Source organism: Hermetia illucens, chromosome 6 (genome assembly GCF_905115235.1).
Source record: "Hermetia illucens chromosome 6, iHerIll2.2.curated.20191125, whole genome shotgun sequence".
Classification (NCBI taxonomy): Eukaryota; Metazoa; Arthropoda; class Insecta; order Diptera; family Stratiomyidae; genus Hermetia; species Hermetia illucens.
This window is the reverse complement of record NC_051854.1, coordinates 63,357,900-63,375,595: the sequence shown is the minus strand read 5'-3', so window position 1 is coordinate 63,375,595 and position 17,696 is coordinate 63,357,900. Positions and strand designations below refer to the sequence as shown.

General features: G+C 41.2%; 1 protein-coding gene across 7 annotated transcripts in view; it reads left to right on the top strand.

Annotated features, from left to right (window-relative positions):
- LOC119659248 (extracellular sulfatase SULF-1 homolog) overlaps positions 1 to 12,488 on the top strand; it is a 334,413-nt gene extending 321,925 nt beyond the window's left edge. For 4 of the 7 annotated variants that reach the window (XM_038067230.1, XM_038067227.1, XM_038067231.1 and 1 more), the window contains 4 exons: positions 1,823 to 2,136; positions 2,285 to 2,479; positions 2,620 to 2,680; positions 10,599 to 12,486. In XM_038067230.1, coding sequence (XP_037923158.1) covers positions 1,823 to 2,136; positions 2,285 to 2,479; positions 2,620 to 2,680; positions 10,599 to 10,743 — 715 coding nt within the window. In that variant the 3' untranslated portion in view covers positions 10,744 to 12,486. Of the gene's footprint in view, positions 1 to 1,822; positions 2,137 to 2,284; positions 2,480 to 2,619; positions 2,681 to 10,598 lie in introns of all 7 variants that reach the window. The other 3 variants (XM_038067232.1, XM_038067233.1, XM_038067234.1) reach the window with 3 other exon arrangements.
- The last annotated feature ends 5,208 nt before the right edge of the window (positions 12,489 to 17,696 follow it).

The window sequence follows — 17,696 nt, the reverse complement described above, 5'->3', positions numbered from 1 at the left end:
GTAGCACCTTCAACCGTCATCATTATAACCGAATGCTTACCATCCGGGCTTAAATTAATAGTAGCTCCCTTGAGATGAATGGTAGTATAACTGAAACTTAAAATCTCAAATAGGCATGACTTTAGTGAAATACTGAACGCGGTAACCTGTCAGACTGAAAACCTCGGCTGCATAAGTATTATTTGCAGCCCAACTTTCCTTGCCTACTTGAGGTGTTTAAGAAAAGATGGTATAGTCTTGAAGTGTTTCAATTTCTATGGCAACACTTTAGTGTTGAACGGTTTGCAACAACTGCCAATTCTCCCCTTTCGGCTTTTATCACCTGTCGTCCCGGCTGGTGTACCTCCAATGATTCAACATTATAGTTAGTCAAGGTAGCATCCGACTTTCAAAGAGAATCCAGCTTGCCCAACATATCACTTTTAAGGAATTAGCACAGCCTTGGAATTTCCTTTTAGCCTTCATTCTTACTGCTTTTAAAAGCTCGATTCAGTTTTTGCAGTTCTCGCTTCCAATAAGGAATATATTTATCGCACTTATCTCGGGTAATAGGACAACCTTCTTCAAAGCACTCTAAAATTGTGTGTACTATTCAAACTTTCAGAGCTTCTATTACCAAGTCCTTAGTCGCTTATGGAACTGCACCTTATTGCCAAGAAGTCCAGTGAACTTCCCATTCCATTTTCCTGGGATTCTGTCCTCGTATTACAATTTTTTCAACTGCAATAGTCGAACCAAATTCTAAGTAACGAGTTCTTAATCAACGTTAACAATTTTTAATGTACAAATTGTTAGTATCTGCTTGGACTTACGGAAAGTCTGCTGCGTCCAATGTGGGTCTCACTGAGGTTACCTGCTTATTCTCGCCTTTCGCCGAAAATTCCTCATCCTTGCGTCTGATTTCTCTGGATTTTGCTGTCTGCTGATGCAGAAGAACCCATGTTTCCATTCTCTTTCGTAGCGCCTTCCATTGCCGCTAGTTAAGGACGTTCCCACGTTCACAGTGTCCCATCAGCATGGATCCGTTTCCATATAACGGTATTAGGTTAGTTAACTTCACATCATCCACTTTCTTTTCTTCTGTTTTTCTTGGTGGAAAAGAAGGGTTTGGGAAGCAAGATTTATTCTGTAGTCCCCTCTCCTTTGTGGCTTCATTATGGTCCCTCCTTTCTGGCGAGCATCTCTTCCACAAACGTCCAGGGCAGAGGTAACTCATGGCTGCCTCACTCAGCAACGTGACCGAAAGTGGCGACATGTGGTTATCGCTCCGGTCTATCATCAAGTGGATGCGGACTAATGACTCCCTGCATACTCAACAAAACATGTCTTCTAAAGATTTTTCCGTGAGAGAACATGCATCTAGTGAGGTCACCGAAATCCGTGCTTCGGGCACGACTTGATTGTTTAAAGTTGCGGGTGTTTTCGAAGTCTGTGACGTCCTACCACTTGAAAAGTCAAAATTCGTAGTTTCCATGTTAATGTTTAGACGCTACCACATTCTAGGGAGTCTTTTATCTCACTCACGCTTCGGAATGCGTAGGTGATTTATATCATAGTGGCTGAATTTCTTCCTACTCTGTCTCCACATTTTAAAGAATTTCTAATACAAATTTAAGTAATTAGGTCTAAACTTTTCCATAAAATTACAAAAGATAGAGTTCTTCGAAATATCCTAGTTTTGGTAAACAATTTAACTCTAAATTCAAAATGAAATATTCTTCCATCTAAGGCAGATTCGATATCACTCAAATCATGCTTTCTTCATTTTATATATTTCGTCAACTTGACATAATAAATATTTTTCCCTTTTTTCTATTTCCAGTCCTTTGATTGATGAAAAAGAGTTGGAACGCGAGGCACGTCGTAAATTAAAAGAAGAACGTCAACGCAAAAAGGAGCGTAAACGCAATAAAAAGGCTCGCATGGAGAAGGAGTGTCTGTCGGAGCGAATGAATTGCTTTAGTCATGATAGTAGCCACTGGCGAACGGCCCCCTTGTGGAATGACGATCCTTTCTGCTTTTGCATGAACGCTCACAATAACACTTACTCGTGTGTTAGAACCATAAATGCTACTCATAATTTCCTATACTGCGAATTCACGACAGGACTAATAACATACTATGATTTACGAATAGGTGAATGAGAATAAAATCCAAAATATTTAAAGTGAATTAATTTTTAATTAGTGCAGGTGGATAATTCCCTTTATCTACCATAGTTCAATCAATTTCACTCCACGTAATATCCTATTCATAATATCGCTAAAATTTGAATTTCCTTCAGATCCCTTCGAAACATTAAATCGAGCATCGATTCTTAGCGCCGAAGAACGATCCTATCTTCATGACACCTTGGAGCATTTGAAAGGATGCCGGGGCCGTAGCTGTACACTACTCCGGCATTCCAGCACCGGCCCGAATAATGGAGTTCATCACATTCATGGCATTCGCCCACCGAAAAGGAAGTACCAATCGAATGGTAAGTAAAGGACATTCACACTTGGCGACAATTCTGGTGAATTTTGTTCGTATTTAAAATCTTTTTTCTTCGCTGTGACTAAACAAAAACCAAAACGAATCTTTTTTATCGTAAACAATGTATTGTGTTGTTGTCTTCAGCTGGGACTTATTTGTATCCTGAATTTGATGGTCCGCAAGCAAAACGGAGGAAGTTTTCCAAGTGAGAGTCTTTTCCTATTCATATCACTTTTCATTACTCTACGTGCACACTCTCTATCCTACTTTTAATTTGTTGGTTTATAACTTTCCACGTTTTCATTTTCCTGTCTTACATAACCCTTTTCTCATTTCCAATGTTTGCATGTATAATTCTAATCTTTGATATATTTAGACATTCGAATTGGAATGCATTATTATATTTTTACTGGAAATTATATTGTTTTTGTAAATATGTATCTCAATTGTAAACGAACTCATTCACAGGAACCCTTGTTAACCAATACTTTCGATTTGCGCTGGGTTACGTTTTGAAAAATTGACACGCAACGTGAAACCGTGCAATGTCAAGTCATTTTTGGGGGAAAGTAGGGATTACGCTCCTGTGCAAATTTAAGAACGAAAGTAAACGGCAAAATGAAATACTCTTACTGATAATGAGCTCAGCATGACCTACCTTTTGAAAACATATTGTTTGTCCGAAATCAAGTAGCGGCCGAAGTACGGATTTTGGACGTCTGACCACATTCATATTCCCCCACGGAGAAATCTGTGGAAAACATGCTCACCATTTCAGTTGAAAGCCTACATTTAAGGCCTAAGACACGGCAACCAGAATGGACAGTGTAGCAATTCCCATAATGGGAGAAACTAGAATCCCGTGCCACTGTTGCCTAAAAAAACTTCAGCCACAAAGGAGAGGGGCCTACTGGCTAAATTTTGCTCGTTAGAACCTTCTCTTCCAGCACTATCAGAAAAACCAGAAGAATGGAAATCTTTTGATGTGAACGGCTGATCTAATACCGGTATGTTGAAACAGTCCAATGCGGACTGCACACCTGTGAACCTGAAAAAGCTCTCAGCTGCCAGAAACAGAAAGTATCGCAAAAGAAAGGAAGCTCTTTGCGATGGAAGACCTGGGTGATGCTTTACTAACAGATGGGACAATATCGGAGGAAGGTGGAGACGAGATGATAACACTAGTGAAATCCACACTAGACTCTAGAGTTAGCAGCGGTTTTCCAGTACACACACTTATGTCTACGAATATAAAGTTTAGTCAAATTAGCTTACAGCACGCCAAAGCCCTCTTCTCTTCTAGTTGCAGCAAGGCTGGTAAAATTGCCAGAATGCCCTTATAATTGTAGCAGTACAGGACTTTTGAAATTCGTTTAACCAAATTTGCCATATTGGGTCAGTAAAGGGGGCAAAGATCTTCTAAGATGAAAGATCCACAAAACCGAGAATCTGTGTTCTGACATTAAATTTGTCAAGCCCTAGCTGGGGTTGTCTTACAATGCCAGGTTAATGGTAAGATGAAAAGCGTCATAGCTGTCTCTGTGTTCGTACCTTATGATTGTTTGTGTCCTCTGCCGATGCAAGAACTGAAGGATCTGGTAGTGTATCAAATGGTCTTCAAGCCTTGATAGGTTGTTATACGAACGCTCAAAAAATATATCTATTGAGGAAATACCAAATGCTTTAGTGGAGTAGAGAAGCTATTTGATTTCACGACTTCTGTTGGTCTCACAACTGCGGACGTGAGGGGCACTCCACACACTCCTCGAGCTAAAAAGAAGTGCAGTAATCGACCTAGAAATTAATACTTCAGAAATGTTAGAGATGATTACAAACTTGAGGCCGCTAGGTGAAGTTTCAATGTGAGACCACCGTTACTGAGAATTCAGTCAGCCGGTGAGTAGACTGTAATATATAAACGTTATCCTACGAAAGCAGCAACGAACTTCTTGATAATAAAATGAATTCCTCTCGCGATAGAAGGTCAATTAAACACTTTCAATCGCGAGTATTTTCAATAGCTTGCCCTATTACCCAAGGTAGACGCGGTAAAATCGCGGTGAAATCGAGAACTACGAAAACAAATCCACCAAACAAATGAAATGAGTTTGCAAAAAATAATAACAATGAAGACTGGTTAAACTTAAAGTGCTCATAGGCTCGTAAAACGTTCGAAGCGATACTGCGTTAGACCATGCTGCGCGAAACTGGAAGGCGAAAGGGAGGCTTCAAAGCTCTGTAAAATGCCTTAAAACGGATGAGTTAGACAGGTTATACTCTCTTAGAAAACCGGACAGTACTTTCGCAAACTTCAGAGTAGAGTCAGTATGGACTGTTTTGTGGTGGGAGGGGAGCGGCAATTCCCGCAACCTTACAACACGTTGGATACCAATGGAAAATATTCCTTTGAGGATTTCTAAGCACCTGGAATGAATAGTATCCAGCGCTTCTAACATGGGGTAAAGAGGATCTAGAACGACCTCTAGGAAATGTTATGCTAGTATGTCTCGCTCTGGGCTATGTACCTACCTCTTGGCGAAAAGTATAGGTAGCCTTCATATCGAAGCCTGGGAAAGATTACTGTTCAAATCCAAAAAATTGCAGACACATTAACGTAACATCATTCTCCCTGAAATGCCCGGAGAGACTGGTTGAGGGTCACATTTGCAGAGAAGGCCACTAAAAGAAAGCTAAAAATCCTGAAATTCTGTCCTTCCTTCATTGATTTCCAAGATAAGCGACCCAACTAAAAAAGGCGAATATACGATGGGGTCTTTGTAATGCCAACAGAGAGCATCAAACGGTAGTTAGCTGATTCTATGCTATGCTAACGCAGAAATGTCTGTGTGTTGAAGAAAACATTGATCGCTATTGAAAGGCTGTGCCCCAAGAACAGGCCCCCACTTCTGTCGAGCATGTTGATCGACTCAGTGCTATTTGATCTGCAACATGTGCCAATACACGCAGATGACCTGGCTACACTAGCTCTTGATTGAAACCAGGTGAATGCGTGACCGAATATACGAAGGTCTACAGGAATGGACGAGATGCATAATTTTCTCCCCGGGTTCGGCTTTTCTGTATGATTCTTCTCCCAGGCCAAGGTTTTCTCTATATAGACCTGACCATCCCTATTTGTTGCTGTTGGCAACTTCCTTTACTACTTATATTTTAGATTTTCTTGTTTAGTGCTAATGAATTATAGCTCCATAGAAACAGATCTGCGAGCCCAAATAGCATAATACTTACTCTAGTCATGATTATCATCAACGGCTGTTCGTTATAGGCTTCTTTACTAAGGAACTCCAGACATTCCGAATAACGATTCCTTCTCTAGTAGTGGGGAATGAATGCTCTGGGTCTACATATGCGGAATGTACATACATATATCGCGCATGATTAGGACACGCTTATAGCCCATGTGATATTTGTTTCAAACCTGGGAAGCCCACACGATTGCAAAAGGCTTCCGACCGATTAGTCTAACCTCCTTTTTACTTAAAGGACTGGAAATACTGGTAGATCGGTACACTGTAGGCAACATGCTTACCAAAAAAGCCAATCTGGAGACAGCACTCCATGAGCACACGACGAAAATTGAGTAGGCGATATCCGAAAAAGGATACGCCTTACGGGCATCCATAATGTCGAAAGTGCCTTTAACTTTGTCCAGTTCGCACACGAAGCATGGATCTGATCTGTTTTTAATTATTTGGATTCTTCTTATGCTGCGAGTACATCTCGACTCCAAGCTAACGCGGAGAAATTAGATCCAGAAATAATATCAGAAATCCTGTAGGTGCTGTAGGACTGTAAGACTAGGCAACTTTCACCACCGCTTTTTCATTGGATGTATACATCCATAATAAAGCTCACTAGGGGCATTCATAATCTGGCGGTCGAAATTCAACTTTGCCAGTAGTAGGAAAGTACTGGTACAGTTTCAAAGGCACGATTGCCTAAGTAATATTTGAGTGGGTTCAGGGTTATTTTCGGGAAACTCCAGTATGGAAATGGCCCGAGTTCTCGGAAAAAATTAAGACCATATTGCAAGTGAAAATATATGCCAACTTATTGGCATCAGAAGAAATGTATTCCGACACTTAGGCAGAATTAGCATCTCTAAATAGTAACACCATATTAACCAAGCTGCCACCAGTAATAGGCCTATCCTATTCGCATGGTCCCAAAATTGAACTATGCGCCTTAGTTAAGATCCATGGGAGGCGCATAAAATCCACTGGCGGAATTGAAAAAGTAGATGATCACAACTACTATGAGAGAAGTTTACACAATACATTGAGTTGCCCACTCAATACGCCAAAGAAAAGTAAAACCACATAATTAAACTCGAATTTGGCAAAACAAAGGAAAACGACAAGGGGCTCCTTAACCCAGCTCTGAAGCCTGATTCAACACTTAGGTGGGACCGGTACAAAGAGTCTCATTAAGTGCCAAAGAAAATTATAAGGTCGGCTAAACGGCGATCATGGAAATGCTTTTGAGAAGAGACTAACCCGCTTGAGGTGACCCCGAAATTGAAGCGGATCCAATCAAAGAACGCAATTAGCAGCTGAGTAACTCTTGCAGAGCGTAGGCAGCATACAAAAGCTCTCCTCAAAACCGACAGCCGCATACAAAGACGTTCTTACATTCGCAAAAGTCTGCGGGAAGCCGTTAAATAGGTATTTTTTAGGAAAGGACAGTTGACCTAACAAAAGTCTGTATAGTATTATAGATATGTCGAGCGAGAAGTACTTGAAAACATTCGGATACGTGCATCTTTATTTGTGCAACTGGAGGATTACCTAGTAAACTTGTTAAAATCATGGAAAGAGTTGCATTGCCATTCAGAAACAGAGGCAGGATAAATCAATCAACGAATACAACAATAGGCACGTGTACCTTATTCGATTGCTTTGAGCCACTTGTCTCGAAGCAGAGGTTTCCCAACGTGTAGGCAGCATTGAATTCTGAAAGGCAGATCTTAAAGATCTCATCTTTTCAAGTGAAAAAAAAATCTCATTTTACCTACAAATAAAAGATGCTTTTCCTTTGAAAGTCAGTCGTTTCATCAGGAAAGTGAAGCCATTACTATGAACGTTCAAGCCAAACCATATCCATTTTTATATTATTTTACATAGATGTGGAACTGAACTGAGTCTATACATTGTCCAGTCTTTTTCACTTAAGTCCTTAAGTCGCTTGATTGACATACGAGTATATACATGTGGGATATAGAGTGTCACATACTATCGCTGCCGATTCTTGGTTACACTATTTCTACACTCGTTCTACGCCATGTATGTAGTTCTAAGGCGACCTACTCGTCGACCATCCTGAGATAGCGGCCTTCATTTCATGATATAACTCGGAATGGATGTGTCATCTTTTTTCAATGCGCGATCTATTTACTGCCACTTCCGCCTTCTTATCAACATGTCCTCGGTCATTTAGCTAACACGACAACGAAATTCAACATTTGTTATTGTCTCAGGCCAGAATATCCCCCACCCAACCGCTTTTGAGTAACAGTAGTGACCACTTTCCGTGCGCTGCTCTCATATATTAACACAGAAAGAACATTAGTATCAAATAGTTTCAATTTCCAGATTTTAAACAGAAGCTGAATCTAATACTGTTAACACGTAGAGCGAGAAATTGCCATCGTCGGTAAAAACAGCGCTTCGATGTTCTGCCAATCAATGCAGACAGGAAGAGTGCGATTACCAGTTTTGTTAGTATTTATCTTCTGTTCGACTTTGCTTACCCCTTTCTCAAAATTCAAAGCCATTTGGCGAAAGCCTGTGATCCGCTGAAAGAGCTAGTAAATGTCACCAGTGTCATGGGCCCTTAACCCGCCTCCCCCCCCCCCAAAGCGCTCCAAACAAGGGAGCATGAAGAAATGAAGAGCGTCACTGATAAGGAAACGAATTAACATCGATAACGTGATGCAACCCTGGCTGACTATGCTTCGCACTTCAGATTCCTCTGGGATTTTAAATCAATCTAGCACGTGACATTTGGCGCATCTCACGTCACCCTGATAATAACCATTAGTTTTTTCGGATTACCTTTTCTGCGTAAAGCATTTCTACCCACGTTGCTTAAAGCTTTTTCAATATCGATAAAGAGTAGGTAAAGCGAAAATCTAAACGACAGATCATTATCACCAAAGCGGTAACTACCGGTATCCGGTCTACGCCTAGCAACTCCAGGCATCCCGGTTCTACGAGGTCCATCAATTCAATATCACTAAAAGCTGGCATCCTGTCTTACGTCATCGCTTTATCTGAGGAAAGGTCCGCTGTCATGTCTTCACTAGAAAGACTGCTCCAAAATGATCGGCAAGATGTCGATGTTGTTTATGCAGAACGATCCCGAATGGAAATCAACTTGTTCTCTTTCGATCAAGTCTTCGACATATCACTCCATACTTCATAATTTTAGCTAGCCCTTTCGCGGAAGAAACACGCCAATACCCCTCCAATTGTCATACACCGTTTGCAGAAATCCCAAGAGCTGTGATGAATAACTCTGCGGGTATAGACCGCTAAGCCTTTACTCCACTTGAATGCACTGCTGCCAGAGATGATTTCACATCTATATGGGGAAACAGCTCGTATCCACATAGTACGGTACCATACCACCCACAACTTCACTGGATGCTATATGGATAAGAACCGTGGTGGAGTGCCCCCTCCACCTCTCCAACTGCTCGTTAACGTGAATGACACCCGGTACTGAATAAGGGAACAAATTGTTCCCGAAATATCGATATTTGCTGAATAAAAACTGACTACTAGTGACGGAAACGGTGTTGAGTTTTGATTGTTAAAAACTTTTGGCTAGAAATACCGCGAACACGCATTGATTGTGAATGAAAAGCCGTCCGTCAATATTCTTGCCCGGAGCATCGAACGATTTGTGACCACTTACAAGTTTTTTCGCGATGCGGTATACGGTTCTGGGATGCAATTCTCTGTAATCAATAGAATATTCAATTTCCTCTGTTCGTCGATTCGCTTCCATGATTGTGCAGTTAGCCGGTGCCAGAATAACGGCCGAGAAAAGAGTATTTTAATGGCGAATCAACACCCATCAATGTTCTCAGACACTATTCAGGACATGTGCCGTCCGATCAGCAATAAAATTACACCACTGTCATAGCTAGATTATGTAAGCGGCTGGCGTAAAAATTGAAAGGGCGACGCTCTGTGGCTTGCGAACGCAGCTCGCAAGCGAAGATAAGTGATTATCGGGTGACGATTTGTTTTGAGGCCGACGCCTTCGCCCCTCTTATTACACACCTGGAATATAGCCCCTAAGAGACCATGTTTGCCCATCGCATGTCGAATCAAGGTGCTGTCAGAGCCCACCCTGGCTTTCAGATTACAAATGACGCTGGCAATGACAGCTTTAGGAAGCCTCTCCTGGACTTCATTGAGTTGCTCATAAGAACCTTTTCCTCTGGGTCAAGAATCTCCGTTAGCATGTAACACCACACTGTTGAAGTGTTAATTATGCTGCGCCGGAATTTCAGTCAATATCCCGTCCGAAACCGACTCTTAGGTAATAAGGATTAGCCTTGCGCTTGCAAAAAGCATTATGCGGTCAGGCTGTTCAGAGTACAATATCAAAGTGCCACAGGAGGAAGAGGAATGTTCTCGAGAGTCAGTTCGTTTAGGCCCAGAATGTTTAGCCTTTGACACTAGAATTCAATACCTTGCGACTAGCAGGAAATACTTTAAGTCTGTTCTTAAACTGGGTGGGTGATTTTGAGTAATTATCAAAAGTATCTGTCACTTGCATAATGATATGATGATATGTCAGAATGTAATGATTAAAAGTGACTGCTTCTCATACTGAATTTGAATTTTTCCTATTGAAAAGCTCCTTTCCCTACCCTTAGATAACTAATTTGGTTTTTTTTTTGTTTTTTATTTATTCTGCATTAACTTTTAAAGGATAACTTTCTAGATTACATGAAATGAAGCATGGTCCTCTTATTTATTTTTGTCGCATTAACGATTTTTTCTGTGAAAACTGTTATTCCCTCTCCCATATCAATAGGCCTTTCTAAATGAATTTTTATTAACCATTTCCAATTTTCTCCCCTCTAGGTGGAACACTAACGCCAAACGGAAGGCATGGCACCAACAACAGCAGCGATACCACCAAAACAATGAACCACCAAAACGTAACCGAAATAACGGACAACAAACTAATAGGAGACCAGTCTGGACTGAACAGGACCTCTACAACTGAAAGCTTTTCCAATGAATAATAGATCCTAAAATCTAAGCGATGTATTAAGAGTTATCCGATCTTAACTGAATATTCTGAACAAAAAACATATTTAAATGAGATAAATAAGAAAAATAAATGGAAACGAAATGTATCATAGTTTGTAAGCAATAAATTAGTAAGGAAGAAGGTAGTGCTGAAAGTGTTCTGCATCGGGCTGCATAAGCTGATTTAGTCTTGTAGCTATTATTCTTTTTTTGAAAGGAATAGTACTTCATTTTTGTTAAATTATTTTGAATTTTATAAAGGCAATATTATATATATTAGTCATATATAAATATTTTTGTCGATTTTTTCATTCTAACATTTTTACAACAATTCGCTGATTATGAAAAACTTTATCAAGTCACAATCTTATTTTTTGTTCATGTCTTTGAGGCTACTAAATTAAACTGATATGATTTCAACATTAAATAGTTTTTTGAAAGAGAGAGGAAATGAGATTTAGCAAATTAATACTATATCTTCTTGATAACAAGTGGGAAGCGTTATACAGTCAAAGCTGTTTTGTCGCATAGTAATGATCTCTACTCATATCTATAGACTGATATGTTGAAGGTAACTTGCCAGAACTTTCTCTAGTGCAAACAAATCTAGAAGATCTACAAAATTAAGCAGCAAAGCGGAAGAGCTAATTTTTATCATAAAGCAATGCTTCAGATTAGGGCCGTAAAGAGAAAATCCGAGCTCGGGGTGAAAATTACGCAGGCTCCTCTTATTTCTTTTAGCTTTAGCTATTTCTTTGTGTCTTTATTTCGGGCTTCCGAGAAAATTGCGTGACGAGGGAAATTGTCCCCCTTTTCTCCCAGGTCGTAGATCGACTGCATTCGACATCACCTTAGCCTGGGCCATGCTGCCGATGGATGTTTTGGAAAGGGTATAATACAGGGACTACTTAAAATTTAACGTTACCGCAATTCCAGCTGATGTGAATTATGCTTCCTGATACCAACGAGAACTTAATTATCCTTGCAGTGCTTAATGTTTATAAGTGACATTGCCCATTGCTGCTCCGTGAGTTCGTCTTCCTCTAAGTACAACCTGACAAGACGTTTTGTGACTGCCGCCAGTGTTATCTATGACGTTCACTAACGTCACTTACTGAAGGTTAAATATATCGTCGAACATGACATCTCATAATATTTGGCGAAGTACGGGCAGATTTTAGCCCTTCATCAGAGTACTGACAGAGCTGTCGACAAAAGCCACAAAAGTGTTAGCGGTCACTTGATGTTCAATCCCCCGGTCTTCAACCAGATTTGGTTCAAATCGACCGAATTCGATGCATTCATCACACACACACGTTTTCAGCCAAAGCTTTTATTAATAGCCGAATTGTTATAAGGAGATCAGAATTCGAATCTAGAAAGCTACCCAAACCAGTCATTACTGAAATCAGGATTTTTCCCCTAAAAATGTATGAGATAGTAAAAATGTGGCTTCGATAGCAACACAATCTTCTACAACTCCCATAATGCAAGACAGATCTCCTCCGCTGAATAACTCAACAAGCATCTCCGGCTCTGTTTTTACTGCGTATTATTAAATTTGACTTGCAGACCTTAAACTTTGCTTTTTCATATGCTACTCGGGAATTTCCATTGTCTCTATTTCAAGTATTTTATGGTTCCTTCCCCTCCCTGTCCGACGGAATGGCCCCATAAAGCAAAAAACTCCATTGTTTTCCCTGACCTCCTACACTCCAATCACTAGCTATAATGAAATTGGCTAGTGGTCGTTATGGGGGAATCCATATTAAAGTGCTTAACATTTTAATAGGGGTTATTCATCAGCATTATCATCATCGCCGGCACACAACCGGTATCCGGTCTAGGCCTGCCTAATAAGAAACTCCAGACACCCCGGTTTGGCGCCGAGGTCCACCAATTCGATATCTCTAAAAGCTGTCTGACGTCCTGACCTACGCCATCGCTCCATCTCAGGCAGTGGCTGCCTCATCTTCTTTTTCTAAAATAGATATTGTCCTTATGGACTTTCTAGGCTGGATCATCCTCATCCATACGGATTAAGTGACGCACCCATCGCAACCTGTTGAGCCGGATTGTATCCACTACCAGATGGCCGTGGTATCACTCATAGATTTCGTCGTTATGTAGGCTACGGAATTGTCCATCCTCATTCTTCGGAGGATTCTTCTCTCGAACTCAAGTCTCCGAGGAATACCTAAGGACTGGCAAGATTGTCTTGTACAGTAAGACTTTGACCCTATATTGGGACGATTCGAGCGAAACAGTTTTTGTAAGTTTAAATAGGCTCTGTTCGCTGCCAACAACCGTGCGCGGATTTCATCGTCATAGCTGTTATCGGTTGTGATTTTCAACCCTAAATAGGAGAAATTTTCAGCGGTCTCAAAGTTGTAGTCTTCTATCTTCATTGTTTTCGTTTGACCAGTGCGATTCGATGTTGTTCGTTCTTTTGGTTTTGGCGCTGACATTGCCACCATGTACTTCATTTTGCCTTCATTGATGTGCAGCCCAAGATCTCGCACCGCCTGCTCGATCTCGATGAAAGTAGACTATAAATCTCGCGCTTTTCTCCCCATGATGTCGATATCGTCAGCGTAGGCCAGAAGTTGTGTGGACTTGAAGAAGATGGTGCCTCTTACATTTACATCGGTATCGCGAATCACTTTCACCAAGGCCAGGTTGTAGTGGACACATGAGAGTCTTACACCGTTGTTGATTTTGAATGGTCTCGAGAGTGATCCTGTTGTACCAGCGTACCGCAAACAAACGATAGTTGAACAACTGAGCCACAGCCAATGTGGACCAAAGAAGAATAGGTTCCCTACTGTGTTATCAAAATATGTATCTAATATAGTATCCCTTTTTCCCTCCTCAACATCAATATCATCATCACTGAATACTCACGATAACCCTATAATATTATGTACCTATTTAATCTCTTCTTTAGCCTTTGTCCCGCTCAGTAGCGAGGTTGGCTCATCTAGATCGGATTCATAATTTTTTCCGGTTATAAGGTTGGTCTAGGTGGAGTGGAGAGGCTCTAAAATATCCATCTAGTGTATTAAGCGATCGCTGTTTCCGTCATCATTGCGTCGTGTCCCATCGACTTCGACATGCAGACCAATCTTAGCTAATCAGTTATCGTTGCCGTGAATTAGATGGTTACACCATTACACCACGGTAGATACAACCCCATATCGAACGCGGATATCTTCATTTCGAACGTCATGACAGCATGTTACGCTATTGATCCAATGCCACATCATTGCTGCAAGACGGTCTACATTGTTTTTGGTAGTCAGTAAGCACTCGATAGAAGGCAACAGTTCACCCTTCATTGCCCTCATAGCAAAATTCACCATTGAAAGAAAGCATTTGTCCGAGCTCATAATGCTTATTTCGTTAGGATCAGTTGTCAAAATTCCTGTTTTATTCAAATTCAGTCAAAGGCTGCTCTACGCAAGACGAACATTCAATTTTCAGCTGTGACACGCTGGGAAAATTTCATCCGCATAGAACAATATATAGGTCGATGTCCCGTCTAATATTTTCAATGGCAAGTAGAAAGAGGAGTACCGAGAGGGCGCTTCCTTGACGAATAGCGAACAGTTTCGGACACTCCTACACGATTTGACTGGAATCAACTCGGTGCGGATAACCGCATACCTCTCTGCCTACAACACAAAATAGAACTTCTCACAATACAACCCTAACACAAAACACACCGAACTGGTAGCTGTCCAGCATGACCTATATTGCCATTCGGATCAAGAATTCGCTGCGGTATCGAAAGGCAGCACCCGTGTACTCATTAGCCCATCAAAGCTAACATCAAAAATACCGGACACATACATGTCGTGTAGATTGCCTATGTTACAGGACGCTGAACAGACATTGAGGACTAGTCGTCGGAATCTGCCATACAAAATACAGCCCTGACCCATGACCATGCCCAAAATTTTACGATAGAACTCCCTCGAGCAGGCATATTTCACTTACTTTACTACTTTTGTTCCGTTTAATCTGCCACACAGATGTTATACTCTCGTCCAACAACTTTCTAGCGGCAAGCGATCCTAACTCCCATCTGTTTACTACTTACAAGATCGTTTAGCAGCAAAGGTATGCGCTCAAAATCTTGTAGCCCGTGGCAAGCTAGACGACTTCTAGATCAAGAGAAGGAATATCCAACAATACTTTCAAAAATTTGATTCAAACCGTACGACATAGAGGAAGAGACGCTAATAACGCTACCCACAAACAGGCATAGAGCAGTTTACTATCCTGCACCCTCATCGCAAACTCACTCAACAAAGGGGACTTGTAGAACCTACAACAAAAAGTCCTACATATATTGTATAAATCTAGCAGCTCTCCTACTTAGACCCCATCCACACCTCAACATATGTACCAACTTCATTAAACGCGTCCTAAGCTAGATCAGTTACGGCTACATGTATGTACTTGTAGCGTTCTGCGATTGAAATTCCCAGGTATATTACTTTTTTCTGGTATTTTACTCATGCTTCCTTCATTCTAATCAAGGCCCATGACATCGTTCCTGGCTGCCATTCCGACGCCAGATGGAATCTTTTCACCTCCAGCCGCTGAACCATGATCCTCTTCAATGCCTCACCAAAGGCCAGCTGAAGGCATATAATCCTGCACCACTGAGGATTAATCCTATCCTTCTCTGCTGACTTCAGGAGCACAATATTCTTGGCAGTCTTCGAGAAGGCAGGGTAATAACCCTCCCGAATACAATATTCGTGCAAATACTGGACATGAAATGGAATGGTCCGCTAGACGGCTTTAGAAATCTCGCTAGTTATCCCATCCCACTTCCAGTTTCAAAACCGGAGCCTCCCTTACCTTGAGCGCATCTGCCAGGACACACAGAAGTTCCGGATCTTGGAAACAACTGACCCAACAAAGCACAAACACTATTACGCCTTGTCAGCATAGCTTTTCCGTTCACTTTAATGCCGGTCATCTCACGACTTCGTTTTCCTTTGCATATCTGGACCTTTCCCAAAGGGTTTTCGTTATACTCACGGATGAAACGCCTGCAATCAGCTTCTTTAGACTGTTTCATCATCTCTCTCCTAGACGATATACCTCGCTTGGTAATGAGGCTAAGATGGTCAACATCTATGATACTGAGAAGAAAAGTTGCTTCAAATGTCGACAGTGTTTGCGGGATTAGTGGATGATCGAATTCTTCCGGTGAAATCTGTTTGAAATATTCCAGCTATCTGTCCGTTGTGACAGAATATGTAAGATAGATGCGATGGTTTTAACAAATCGATATTGTCCAGCATTTTATCGATGAAGAACTTATAGTAGAGGCTTTTCTTTTCACAGATATCCATTTCGACATTCTAAAAGCAACTACACATCTTGGTAGATGAACCGTTTACCACTATGCTTGGTGACTCTACTAGAACTACTGGCTTGGTTCACAATCGCTTGATGCAACTTCTCTTACTTCGCAGGGAACGGCCAATACCATTTCTGGTACGGCGAGATGCCGACGAAAGATAAGACAATTTGGTGTTGTCCAGTAGAGGAAATAATCCTCTGTTCGGGAATATGCATTACTTCTCCATGAAAATATTATATATTGTGACAATGAATAATCAAAAATCACCCATTAAAATCCGATTAATTTAGATTTTTGTAATTTTTAGGATCCCCTGGCCAAAAAACGCATTTTTCAACTTTTCCATATGGAATCAAGATATTCGTGTAAATTGGCCAGTTTTCATGATGGAAAAGGACTTCTTCTATACCTCATGCGCCCTAATCTAATCAAGAAATGGACGATTCCGAAGGCTATATAACGAAGAAATTTATAAATGACAGCACGACCGTTTGGTTGAAAATGAAATGTGGCCCAATAGGCCACGGTAGGCAGCAAAAGAAAAAGAAAGAAAGTCTACAGGGGCAATTTCTATGGTAAAAAAGCAAAGTAACAGACTCTACATCAGATGGAACGGTGGCGTAAGCCAGGAATTCAGGCAACGAGATTTGGAATCGATAGATTGCGAGACAAAGCCGAAATGTGCCTAGATTGCACACCGGCTGTTACAGCGTTGATGATGATAATAATAACACCATGCGTATCCCAAGAAAGTCCTGCTCGACACTTTTTCAGAAAATTCTCTAGTTTCGCTAACTTTCTTCTTCACTCAGATATTTATTTATTATCTTAACGGTAGATAATAGTTGCAAACACTCCTTCTTGGGAAACACTTGAGGATCTGATGACATGTCTTCTGGTTTAAAAAAATTCTCAAAGAGTTCCATAGGCCAGTTCCGCAGCTGATGGCGCGAAACGAAAAGCTTCGAATCACGATACTTGGTCGCGCATGGTAACTGCTAAAGGACCAAATCCTGCAGTATGTGCAGTGTAGCCTACGTCTCCGATTGTCTGACCTGAGAAATCTGTGATCGGCATTATCCCTGACAAGCGACTGATCGGGTTTACCATTGTTGAAATACAGGTAAAGCATTACAATTCTCTCTTATCTGGGATATTGATGTCCTCATGTGAAAGCTTGATAAGAACACTATACTGGCTGCCTTTACTTTTCTGAAGGGCAAATAGCACCGAATTCGTTCAATAATATCCTTCCTCTGAATGTTTTTGCCGTTGAACGGCCACTCGGGTGTGCAAGGCAGCAGTTTTGACTGACTGGACGTGAGTACCCGGCATTTAGACATAACCTCACAGTTTTCTTAAGACACATATTGATTATGTGACCATAATCAGAGCTGTAACAAGCAACAGCGGTACAAGTCTACACTGAGTGCATGACTCAGCGTCCATACCGGTGGATGCAAGTCCTACCCAAACTTCAACGAACTAAGGAGTACGACAACGAATTGAAATGCAACCAAAGGTCTCTTGTCCGCTTGGAACCC